Source organism: Nansenia antarctica, assembly GCF_963989245.1.
Source record: "Nansenia antarctica genome assembly, chromosome: 5".
Lineage (NCBI taxonomy): Eukaryota > Metazoa > Chordata > Actinopteri > Argentiniformes > Microstomatidae > Nansenia > Nansenia antarctica.
In genome coordinates, this window is record NC_137690.1 from 51,771,842 (window position 1) to 51,785,053 (window position 13,212).

Below are 13,212 nucleotides of genomic sequence, written 5' to 3' on the forward strand. Positions count from 1 at the left end.
CCCAACACTAATCATGAACGGAATGGCCAGGGAGGCAGCAATATGGCGTCCAATATGGCGTCCATCTCTGAGTTTGGCCAAACTCTCTCGATGATGCTGCTCTAACTTACGTAGATACAGACTGTGCACTGAAAGGAGGTTGGGTTGGATGGGATCGGGTTGGGTTGAGTGGGGGATGGGTTGGGGAGGGGGGTAGGGGGTAGTTGAGCTTTATTTGTACAGATAGGACCTCTAGTGATACAACTCCGTAGTTACAGGGGGTGGGGGAGGGGGGGGGGTGGCTGGGTGGGTTGGGTGGTCACGTGAAGAATGTACAGTCATCGTCTCGCTGTAATCTGATTGGTCCTGTTATTTCAGAGCTCTGTGGTGGCGTTTGTATGACCAGGTCTGTAATCAGCCAATTAAAGGTGTATTTATTCGGATTCAACCCCATGTGTCCTACTTTATTTATTCTCTCTCTCTCTCTCTCTCTCTCTCTCTCTCTCTCTCTCTCTCTCTCTCTCTCTCTCTCTCTCTCTCTCTAACTGTAAAGTAGGAACTCAGTCACCTGCTTTGTTTTCATGTAGGAATTACAGTTGTATAGTTTATTGATGGTGTGACACATCACTAGTAATCTCAAAGCTAATATAAAAAGCTAAAATTAACCATGTCAAATGTTAGCACTATGAGATGTCAACATGAAAATATGAGAGAATGATCATGTTTTTCTATTATTAGAGGCTAATCATATTTTAGGTCCTCTAATAATCTTTTGTTTTCTTCTTTTCTTTTCTTCTTTTATAAAACAAATCCTTATGGGTCTATATAACTTTTTCTTTTCTTTTCCACTATGTACAACATGGTGTATACATATGTATAAATAGAGGCTATATCAAAAATATGTTTGTGCAATATGCATAATCATGTCTGATTTATTGCCATCTGCAGAATTCTTCAAAAGTACTCTTCTAAATAAACCCCAGGTCTATACACTGACTGGAGGGTGAGATCTCACTACACACTGAGTGAGGTCTCTCTTTCTCTTTCATTCATATTTACATCAGGATAATTAACTATACTGGTAAGATTGAAAGAAGTAATATCGCCCGATCTACCTTGAGAAAGAGGTATTTTGGCTTCCTGAATACATAAAGGTAAAATAGAATGAATGTGTGGAATGTGTCACATCAGTAAGAGTTTGAACCACACAGGTATCTTGACAATATAAACTGGTTTATTGTTCTCATTGTTCTCACATAATATAAACACTAATTGATTACTGAAAGCATCATAATCTATAATGGTTGGATGGATATAGATCATTGCACTCATATTATTGATACTGTACACAACAAGCCCTCTCTGTCTATGCCTTCACCTGTCAGAATTGACCCTATCAGCTGCCTCCTGTCTAGTTTGGACTGGACAGGGCTGGGCATTGGGGATTGGCTGACAGCGCTCCGCGGACCCGTGTATCGCCCCCACCTGCACGCCGTGGTACAGCCCGGACACTCTGGTGGTGTGGACGACACCGTTGGAGTACTGCTTGTCGACGAACGCGGTGAAGGGGATGTTGAAGTTGTACCTCTTCCCCGCCATCTTGATGGCGCAGGAGTGGTTGGGTGGGATGATGGCGGTAGCGGTGAGGGAGAGGCTGAGGGTCTCGATCACAGCGTTGCCGTTGGTGTAGGTCTTCTCTGCGGTGTAGGCCACCGCCTGAGAGGTGGCTGAGAGGAGAGGGATGCCCACGTACATGGAGCTGGAGCTGGCCAGGGTGTTGGACACGCCGGTCTCCCAGACGCTCTGCCTCTCTGTGCTCTCCTGAATCTGGACGCTCTGCTGCACCGAGTGGCAGTTGTAGTTGGAGACCTCATACTGCCCCAGGACCACCGCGGGCTCAGAGATGATGGTCTTCTGGTCTGTGTCATACTCCAAGTTGTACATTCTCTGGTTGTACCGCTCCTTGTTGACTGTCAGAATCTCATAACCACTGGTTGACCTCACGTTGACCCCTTCATACGTCACATCTATGCAGCAGCTGCGGTGAGCTGTTCCTAAACCTCGCTGAGTATTTGCAACAAAAATGTTGCCATAGCTTGTATGTGTTGTGATTGGGTTGGGTGGTGTGTATGAGCTACTCGAAACGATCCATTGCAAAAGCTCCAGGTTCTCCTCATTCACCAGCACATGAAACGTGGGACTACGGGCTTCGACTGCGGCAGCATAGGAGGAGTAGCAGTAGGGCCCGAATGTAGGATTGTAAAATCCTGTTGCATACAGGTAGCCAATGGCAGGGGTGCAGATGTAGTCATAGCGTTTGGCTGTGTTGTGAAAGACCTTCACAGCCCATTTAGGCAGAGTCCCAGACCATTCGATCCATTTCAGGTGTGCGTTGTCTCCAAAGGTGGGCCGTCTATGACTCCTCAAGGCGGGAGAGTCTTCAGGCTGAGCATCTATGGAGGAAAGAGGGGCATAAAGCAGCTGGGGTTGGCATGGGTGGTACCTGAGGCCAACTGTTTGTTTCTTTCAAAAAGTCTCAGGCCCCAATAAAACAGAAAATTCAACTACCCTAACAGTCTAAACGTAAGGTATACAATAATTGTTTACTTGTGTACTTACAATAAGTGTTTACTTGTGTCCTTACAATAATTGTTTACTTATGTTTAGTGCAGTAGTACTGCTTTAACCATTGTTCATCCATGAGATATAACATTATTAAAGTCTTGCTTCTCGTCTTTCTTGCTCTTTGAAGACCTCTTGGGAACTCATTTATTGCGTCTCGATAGTTCCTCCTCTATTTCTCGCGTCATCTCTCCTCGCTTCCTTCTCAAAAAGCATTGAAGGAGGACATTGAAGGGGGGGACCTTGGATATTCTCCTCCAATGTGTTTTCAGAACGAAGCCAAGAGAAACGACGCAGGGAGTAGAGGAGAAACTAGAGGAGGGCATTCGAATAAGAATCTCTTTTGAGAACAACTGGACTGTACCGCTAGAGGGCAGTACTGTTTGTGTTTTACAAACATGTTGACATCTGCATGATGTTCATTGATTGTTAATTGATTGTCCTCATGAAATTTATTGGTCAGTTGTTTACAATGTTACACATGGTATATAGAATACCATATGTAACATTGTAAACAACTTTCCATGGGAAGTTAAAGTTTACAATCAGTCATTTGCCTGCCTAATTTGTCAACAATTGCTTGCTAAACACAAGTTTGGGAAGATCTATCTATCACCAGACTGTATGAATCCTACATTCTTACATTTTAATAGAGACAACATAACAGTAACATCCAAATAGGTGTTTAAATTGTGATCAGTCAGTATAACAATAGCATGATGAACATAAGGAAGGATTTTAGTCATGGTTCTGGGGACACACAGGAGTGATGACTAGTTGTCTAGACTCTAGTTGACTAGTTGATTAGTTCACTCAGGTATGTTAGAACTGGTAAAGACCTGAAATGAGTGGCCACTAGTGGCGCTTTTCCATTATCAGCCCGGCTCGCTTCGGGTCGGCTCGCTTCGGCACGCTTCGGCACGCTTTTGAACAGTTCTGGTTTTCCACTATACACAACAGACCAGGAACGAGTAGGAGGAGTAGGAGATAGTAGGCGGAGTTACGCGTCATAACAGCGCACCATGGTGGTGACGTATATTTTCACGAGACACAACACAGCCACAACAACAGCGACATGGAGGAACTTGAAGCTATCGTATACTTTTCCCTCGGCATGTGGTATATTATTAACCGTGATTTTTTTGGAGAGAAAGAGAAAGAGAGAGAGGAAGCTATGTACACATAATAAAGTCATGTTTTTTGAACCCTTAAAACCACTGCCTTCACTTGTCTGCTTTATGAACTGTAGTATCATTGTGTGCCGTGTTATTCACGGACAAACACGGTGCCCGGAGGCACCCTCTGCGGGTTAACTGTGATCTACCGTGGGTTAGGATAACAATTCAAACGTGTCCGGATAGGGGAGAGGACAGGGAATCCAAAACCATTTGAATGGTGTCGATCCTACACTCCTATCACGGTCGACACAGCGCGGAGCGAATTCCCTGGTAAAACTTTTCTCTCCCCCCGCGGGAGTTTCAACCAGCAGGCGCGGTGCTGCAGGCAGCAGCGGGTGAACTCCCGGTTCATTGAGTTTACGGTTAAAAGCATAACTTCTCGGGGTGTCAGCGCGGTGGTTCAGGGCTCAAAATGACCGTATACCGATGGTGAAGTTAGCAAAGGAGTATTGTGTTTGTACCACCTCCATAGCCGGTGTTATTCACGGGCAAAGACGGTGCATAATAGCGATTTTTGTGTTATGCTTGTTGTAAATAAAAGTTCTATGATGCATTGAAATGACATTAAACTAAGATAATACGATGGTCAGCATAATTTTTCGAATCTTTATTAATAAGCTATTACAGAAACTGTAGTGACATTTTCCAAGAGCGAATGTGGTATTTAAAGATGGCGGTTAGCGAAGAAATCTATGAACATGGGATGACGATTTCCATTGACCAATCAACGGTGTGCAGCGTCACACGTCACACGCAGCCTGGCAAAAAGGTTCCGGGTCTCAAAAAAGGTTCCTGGGCACGATGGGTAGCTAAAGAAGCGACCCGACCCGACCCGACCCGACCCAGGCCGACAAATGGAAAAGCGCCAAAGAAGCAGGCCAGCCCGGGCTGACCCGGGTCAGCACCGTAGTGGAAAAGCCCCATAGGACCACCATAAAGCCACCTTTCATGCACCAGACAGCAGCACTCACCCTTCATTGTGGTGACGACGATCTGAGTGACGGTGTGTGAGAGCTTCTCATCTGAAAGCTCTGGAGGCTCCTCTGTACGAGGCACTTCTACGATGGTCTCCTCCACGAGATTCTCCTGCACGGGGGGCTCCACAAGATTCTCCTCCATGAGGGGCTCCTCAACGAGAGGCTTCTCCATATGAAGCTCCTCTACGAGGGGGTCCTCCATACCCAGAGTGCATTGCAGCAGGAAGGTACAGACGACAAATACCGCTAGTCTCATCTGAAAAGTAAAGAGGAATGAAAACTCCGAAAACAGAGGAACCATTTCACAAAGAAATAGGCTTGATAACGTTGTTTGATTTCATACAGTGATTGAAGAATTTAGCATTGTGAAAAAGCCATCTCAGTCTAAGACAAAGTTCTCACTGAAACAGTGCTGTGAAAGATGTTGTCCTCTCAGAATCACTCACCTTTGCTGTTGGAGTCTCAGCTTCTGTTTCTTCAGCTTGGGGATCTCAGCTTCTGTTTCTTCAGCTTGGGGTTTGAGTGTGTTTGTCCCTCTCAGACTCTCTGCTATATTTATACCCGAAGAACATGTGAGTCCAGGATTTCTCCTTACTGTCGCATTTATTTCTCTGTTAATTATTGGGTGTTTTATTGGTTTGTTATTTTGCTTTTGAGGATAGAAACGTGCACTCACATGGCCATGTGAGTCAGGCTTGAACTTATTAAGCTGATGTCTTAACTGATACAGGCACTGAATTACTTTCCCTGAGTTTCCTTATTGTGGTTCTTAGAAACGGTAATAAAGTCCAAAAAAACAAATTTGACATCCTGTCAGACCTTTGGTCTCACCTGGATGTTGTTGTTGTTGTATCAGTGCTTCATGTGAGCCTGAACACAATCAAGGAATCAATACCTGTGCTTTCACTTCTCACCTGCAGTACAGGTACCGTACAGTACCATAAACTACATACACTGTCTAACCTCTCAATGCTACACACACACACACACACACACACACACACACACACACACACACACACACACATACACACACAATTCCTCTGACCAACACCCCATTGCATCCCCCACCCCTCACCCCTCCACAAACACACGCGCACACACACACACACACACACACACACACACACACACACACACACACACACACACACACTCCTGCCCCCAATGACATTCCCCCTCCCCTCGCCCACCTCGATGCCAGACTAAGACTTAACTTCCTAACTTCCTTGTTTTGGACCAGTCCTCCTCTGTTTAACAGGTCTGATATGTCTACCAACACGTTCCCTCAACACGTGTCCTCCTCTTAGCATGGAAATTCATATATAGATTTTTCCTTTTACAATATTCTCTTCTTGTTTTAGATTGTTAGTATAATTTTATTTATATTTATTTATAATCATCTGCCTTATTGATGTATGTCATAATGTATGGCTGCTTCTGTTTCTTTCTGAGTGTTTCTATAGTGTATTAGCCTATTATTAAATTGTCACTTTATTTTGTCAGAATTGTATTTATTTATTGAATTGTCTACATGTTTGTTTGTTGTTTTGTGGTCGGTGCTGCTGTATCGCCTGAATTTCCCTTCGGGGATGGATAAAGTACATATCTACATATCTAATAGACTGTCAGGTTATAGTCCGGGGAGGCCATAGTGAGTGTCTGCAGGTTTTTATCCTTTATCTTAAATCAATGTCTGATTCAGGCATATTTACTGTGTTGTGCACTTGTTTTGGTTGTGTGTGTGTGTGTGTGTGTGTGTGTGTGTGTGTGTGTGTGTGTGTGTGAGTGAGAGAGCGTGCGTGTGCCACCTCTGTGGTGATAGTGTGTGTGTGTGGGTTCAATGATGGGTCATATTGATGTGTGTGTGACTGTAGCTTCAATGATGGGTCATATTGAGGATGTGTGTTTGTGTGTTCTCACAACCCTCTCTGGTGATAATGTGTCTGTGTATGTGTGGTCTTGAACGTCAGGCTGCTGTGTCAGGGGACGACCTCTATACTTGTTACCTACTGGGATGTTTCTTTCTTTTTTTATCACTACAGAGAGAGAGAGAGAGAGAGAGAGAGAGAGAGAGAGAGAGAGAGAGAGAGAGAGAGAGAGAGAGAGGGAGGGAGGGTTGGAGGGGTGGGGAGAAGGAGGGGGGTGAGGGGGAAAGGGTGAGGGAGAGACTGAGAGGGAGGGAGGGGGAGAAGGAGAGAAAGGAGAGGTATTTTACGCGTTCACCAGTTGGGGTGGTGGGGTTAGTCTTTTGTACTACAGGAGATGTTGAAGCGTGTGTGGGTTGGGTGGTCACGTGAAGAATGTACAGTCATCGTCTCGCTGTAATCTGATTGGTCCTGTTATTTCAGAGCTCTGTGGTGGCGTTTGTATGACCAGGTCTGTAATCAGCCAACTAAAGGTGTATTTATTCTGATTCAACCCCATGTGTCCTACTTTATTTATTCTCTCTCTCTCTCTCTCTCTCTAACTGTAAGGTAGGAGCTCAGTCACCTGCTTTGTTTTCATGTAGGAATTACTCAGTTGTATAGTTTATTGATGGTGTGACACATAGTACTCTGTCTTTGTTCTCAAAGCTATACCAAAAAAGCTAAAGTTACGATGTCAAATGTTAGCACTGTGAGATATCAACATGAAAATATGAGAGAATTATCATGTTTTTCCATTATTAGAGTGTAATATTTTAGGTAGCAGATTATTGTCCTCTAATAATCTTTTGTTCTTTTTTATCTCGCCAACATTTGTAAAAAAACAACAACAACAAAAATCCCTATGGGTCTATAGCACTTTTTCATGATCCGAGACAAAACTGAATTAAGAGGATGTTTTACCACCTACTATGGTGATTGACTACAGTAATAATTACCTACATCCATTCATGCCATTTAGGATTACCAGTCATAGGAGTTTTCCAATTTCTCAAGGAAATGTTGGAAATTGACATTCCTCAAACCTTCACTACATACACCATCCTCTATTGTAAAAAGTCAATGTGACTATGTCATCTCTCAAATATTCCTCTGATAAGTTCAGAGCATTCTTTTCTTATACTGCACCTATCCAATAGTCTCAGACCTACACAAGTGTCTAGGGAGTAGAGGCTGTGGGTTGTTTCTAAACAGTGAATCAAAACTGGTGAGCATTCTGATTCTCTTCCCTAACTTCCTAGTCTGGCATCGAGGTGGGCGAGGGGAGGGGAAATGTCATTGGGGGCAGGAGTGTGTGTGTGTGTGTGTGTGTGTGTGTGTGTGTGTGTGTGTATGTGTGTGCGCGTATGTGTGTGTGTGTGTGTGTGTGTGTGTGTGCGCGTGTGTTTGTGGAGGGGTGAGGGGTGGGGGATGCAATGGGGTATTGGTATGGCATTTAAGGGGTCAGAGGAATTGTGTGTGTATGTGTGTGTGTGTGTGTGTGTGTGTAGCATTGAGAGGTTAGACAGTGTGTAGTTTATGGTACTGTACAGTACCTGTACTGCAGGTGAGAAGTGAAAGCACATGTATTGATTCCTTGATTGTGTTCAGGCTCACATGAAGCACTGATACAACAACAACAACATCCAGGTGAGACCAAAGGTCTGACAGGATGTCAAATGTGTTTTTTTGGGAGTTTATTACCGTTTCTAAGAACCACAATAAGGAAACTCAGGGAAAGTAATTCAGTGCCTGTATCAGTTAAAACATCAGCTTAATAAGTTCAAGCCTGCCTCACATGGCCATGTGAGTGCACGTTTCTATCCTCAAAAGCAAAATAACAAACCAATAAAACACCCAATAATTAACAGAGAAATAAATGCGACAGTAAACAGAAATCCTGGACTGTTCTTCGGGTATAAATATAGCAGAGAGTCTGAGAGGGACAAACACACTCAAACCCCAAGCTGAAGAAACAGAAGCTGAGACTCCAACAGCAAAGGTGAGTGATTCTGAGAGGACAACATCTTTCACAGCACTGTTTCAGTGAGAACTTTGTCTTAGACTGAGATGGCTTTTTCACAATGCAAAATTCTTCAATCACTGTATGAAATCAAACAACGTTATCAAGCCTATTTCTTTGTGAAATGGTTCCTCTGTTTTCTGAGTTTTCGTTCCTCTTTACTTTTCAGATGAGACTAGCGGTATTTGTCGTCTGTACCTTCCTGCTGCAATGCACCCTGGGTATGGAGGACCCCCTTCATATGGAGAAGCCTCTTGTTGAGGAGCCCCTCATGGAGGAGAATCTTGTGGAGCCCCCCGTGCAGGAGAATCTCGTGGAGGAGCCCATCGTAGAGGTGCCTCGTACAGAGGAGCCTCCAGAGCTTTCAGATGAGAAGCTCTCACACACCGTCACTCAGATCGTCGTCACCACAATGAAGGGTGAGTGCTGCTGTCTGGTGCATGAAAGGTGGCTTTATGGTGGTCCTAGTGGCCACTCATTTCAGGTCTTTACCAGTTCTAACATACCTGAGTGAACTAATCAACTAGTCAACTAGACAACTAGTCCTCACTCCTGTGTGTCCCCAGAACCATGACTAAAATCCTTCCTTATGTTCATCATGCTATTGTGATACTGACTGATAACAATTTAAACACCTATTTGGATGTTACTGTTATGTTGTCTCTATTAAAATGTAAGAATGTAGGATTCATACAGTCTGGTGATAGATAGATAAGTAGATCTTCTCAAACGTGTGTTTAGCATTGATTGATTGATTGATTGAAAACTTTATTAGAAGATTTGCAGAAGTAGGTACATGAAAGTACATATTACATACAAGGTCAACTAACAGGATAAAAACCCAAGAAAGCCACTGGCTTATTTCAATTGGGGTCCTTGATACTCAATTAATCGTTACATGTAAGACAGACAAAAAACTAGTACTATCTACAAGATAATACAGACAAATAACTAGTACTATCTACAAGATAAACATACATCCAACATGGGAAGAACAATACAACAAAACATAAGGTATGTACAGCGGGTAGGACAGGTGGGGACATACACCACAGGTGGGGGCGGGGGACAAAACACAAAGTATGTACAGTGGGTAGTTCGGGCAGGGGGACAGACATATAATATGTACAATGGGTAGTTCGGGCGGGGGGACAAAACAACAAGTATGTACAGTGTGTGGTCATGGTGGGGGGGGGGGGGGGGGGTACAAAAACACCAGTAGATTTAGCAACCTTTGGTCGTGTAAGCCTGTCTAACCTCGCCGCAGCTCCGGGCCTCCATCTCCCCCCCAGACAAGGACAGCAGCACAGAGAAAGTCAACCACAACACCACCTGCACTCTCCACATCGCACACGTCGGCAGCAAATCCCAGTAAATGTTTGCGTAAGAAATATATCCGTTCTAGCCGACGTATGCGATGTGGAGAATACAAGTGGTGTTGTGGTTGACTTTCCCTGTGCTGCTGTCCTTGTCTGGAGGGGAGATGAAAGCCCGGAGCTGCAGCGAGGTTAGACAGGCTTACACGACCAAAGGTCGTTACCCTCCCTCCCCCACCCGGCGACGACCCCCCCTCAATTGCAATTGTTGACGAATTAGGCGTGCAAATGACTGATTGTGAACCTTAACTTCCCATGGAAAGTATAGAATACCATGTGTAACATTGTAAACAACTGAACAATACATTTCACGAGGACAATCAATGAACAATCAATGAACATCATGCAGATGTCAACATGTTTGTAAAACACAAGACAATACTGCCCTCTAGCGGTACAGTCCAGTTGTTCTCAAAAGAGATTCTTATTCGAATGCCCTCCTCTAGTTTCTCCTCTACTCCCTGCGTCGTTTCTCTTGGCTTCGTTCTGAAAACACATTGGAGGAGAATATCCAAGGTCCCCCCCTTCAATGTCCTCCTTCAATGCTTTTTGAGAAGGAAGCGAGGAGAGATGACGCGAGAAATAGAGGAGGAACTATCGAGACGCAATAAATGAGTTCCCAAGAGGTATTCAAAGAGCAAGAAATACGAGAAGCAAGACTTTAATAATGTTATATCTCATGGATGAACAATGGTTAAAACAGTACTATGATACTGAATATATTGTAGCGAACGGAGACTTGGTAGTGTAACTCGCCCCATGCGGGAATCGAACCCCGATCTCCCGCATAACCGACGACCGCGCTAACCATTAGACCAAGAGAGTTAACTCCCTTGGAGGAGCTGTTAACGGGGTCTCATACAGGATCGTTACACTATCCTCACCGTTCGGGAGAGCGTGCCCTCACGCTTCACTATGTCAAGTCCCTCACGTGGACACGCCTCTCCGATGGCCTTCGTTCCATCCCACTTCTGACACCAGTGTAGCGAACGTGTTCTTGGTAGTGTAACTCGCCCCATGCGGGAATCGAACCCCGATCTCCCGCATCAGGCCGTCGGTTATGTGGGAGGTCGGGGTTCGACTCCCGCATGGGGCGAGTTACACTAGAAGATTCCCGTTCGCTACACTGGTGTCTGAAGTGGGATGGAACGAAGGCCATCGGAGAGGCGTGTCCACGTGAGGGACTTGACATAGTGAAGCGTGAGGGCACGCTCTCCCGAACGGTGAGGATAGTGTAACGATCCTGTATGAGACCCCGTTAACAGCTCCTCCAAGGGAGTTAACTCTCTTGGTCTAATGGTTAGCGCGGCCGTCGGTTATGCGGGAGATCGGGGTTCGATTCCCGCATGGGGCGAGTTACACTACCAAGAACACGTTCGCTACAATATACTAATATATAAAGCATATTAAGTTTTCATGGTTGTCCAACTCAAACAATGACTTCTCAGCTAACTGTCTAAACATAAGTAAACACTTATTGTAAGTACACAAGTAAACAATTATTGTATACCTTACGTTTAGACTGTTAGGGTAGTTGAATTATCTGTTTTATTGGGGCCTGAGACTTTTTGAAAGAAACAAAAAGTTGGCCTCAGGTACCACCCATGCCAACCCCAGTTGCTTTATGCCCCTCTTTCCTCCATAGATGCTCAGCCTGAAGACTCTCCCGCCTTGAGGAGTCATAGACGGCCCACCTTTGGAGACAACGCACACCTGAAATGGATCGAATGGTCTGGGACTCTGCCTAAATGGGCTGTGAAGGTCTTTCACAACACAGCCAAACGCTATGACTACATCTGCACCCCTGCCATTGGCTACCTGTATGCAACAGGATTTTACAATCCTACATTCGGGCCCTACTGCTACTCCTCCTATGGTAACGCAGTTGAAGCCCGTAGTCCCACGTTTCATGTGCTGGTGAATGAGGAGAACCTGGAGCTTTTGCAATGGCTCGCTGCGTCCAATTCGCATACACCACCCAACCCAATCCAAACACATACAAGCCATAACATTTATGTTGGAAAGTCTGCGCGAGGTTTAGGAACAGCTCACCGCAGCAACTGCCTAGATGTGGCGTATGAAGGGGTCAACGTGAGGTCAACCAGTGGTTATGAGATTCTGACAGTCAACAAGGAGCGGTACAACCAGAGAATGTACAACTTTGAGTATGACACAGACCAGAAGACCATCATCTCTGAGCCCGCGGTGGTCCTGGGGCAGTATGAGGTCTCCAACTACAACTGCCACTCGGTGCAGCAGAGCGTCCAGCTTCAGGAGAGCACAGAGAGGCAGAGCATCTGGGAGACCGGCGTGTCCAACACCCTGGCCAGCTCCAGCTCCATGTACGTGGGCATCCCTCTCCTCTCAGCCACCTCTCAGGCGGTGGCCTACACCGCAGAGAAGACCTACACCAACGGCAACGCTGTGATCGAGACCCTCAGCCTCTCCCTCACCGCTACCGCCGTCATCCCACCCAACCACTCCTGCGCCATCAAGATGGCGGGGAAGAGGTACAACTTCAACATCCCCTTCACCGCGTTCGTCGACAAGCAGTACTCCAACGGTGTCGTCCACACAACCAGAGTGTCCGGGCTGTACCACGGCGTGCAGGTGGGGGCGATACACGGGTCGGCAGAGCGCTGTCAGCCAATCCCCAACGCCCAGCCCTGCCCAGCCCAAACTAGACAGGAGGCAGCTGATAGGGTCAATTCTGACAGGTGAAGGCCTAGACAGAGAGGGCTTGTTGTGTACAATATCAATAATATGAGTGCAATGATCTATATCTATCCAACCATATAGATTATGATGCTTTCAGTAATCAATTAGTGTTCATATTTTGTGATTAGTGTTTATGTTTTTGGATTTCTTCTTTGGTGCTCCTGTAAAGATTTAAACTGTATGTTGTGAATATTCTGTACAGATCTTGTGAATGAAAAACCTGAAATAGTTTTGTTACCTTAGCCAACATGAGAACAATAAACCAGTTTATATTGTCAAGATACCTGTGTGGCGAGTGTTATTCAAACTCTTACTGATGTGACACATACCACACATTCATTCTATTTTACCTTTATGTATTCAGGAAGTCAAAATACCTCTTTCTCAAGGTAGATCTGGCGATATTACTCCTTTTAATCTCACCAGTGTAGG

The 13,212-nt window shown here is 45.2% G+C and overlaps 2 protein-coding genes across 2 annotated transcripts; one reads left to right on the top strand and one right to left on the bottom strand.

The window, feature by feature from the left end:
• Nucleotides 1-1,353: 1,353 nt before the first annotated feature.
• Nucleotides 1,354-4,958, bottom strand: LOC308158118 (natterin-4-like; the record flags this gene model as incomplete). The annotated part of the gene is made up of 2 exons (XM_080531715.1): nt 1,354-2,432; nt 4,751-4,958. The coding sequence occupies 2 exons, from the start codon at nt 4,956-4,958 to the stop codon at nt 1,354-1,356; spliced, it is 1,287 nt and encodes a 428-aa protein (XP_080387841.1).
• Nucleotides 4,959-8,909: 3,951 nt separating this feature from the next.
• On the top strand, nt 8,910-12,783 carry LOC308158119 (natterin-4-like; the record flags this gene model as incomplete). The annotated part of the gene is made up of 3 exons (XM_080531716.1): nt 8,910-9,105; nt 11,708-11,938; nt 12,104-12,783. 3 exons carry the CDS (start codon nt 8,910-8,912, stop codon nt 12,781-12,783), a joined length of 1,107 nt encoding a protein of 368 aa, XP_080387842.1.
• Nucleotides 12,784-13,212: the final 429 nt, after the last annotated feature.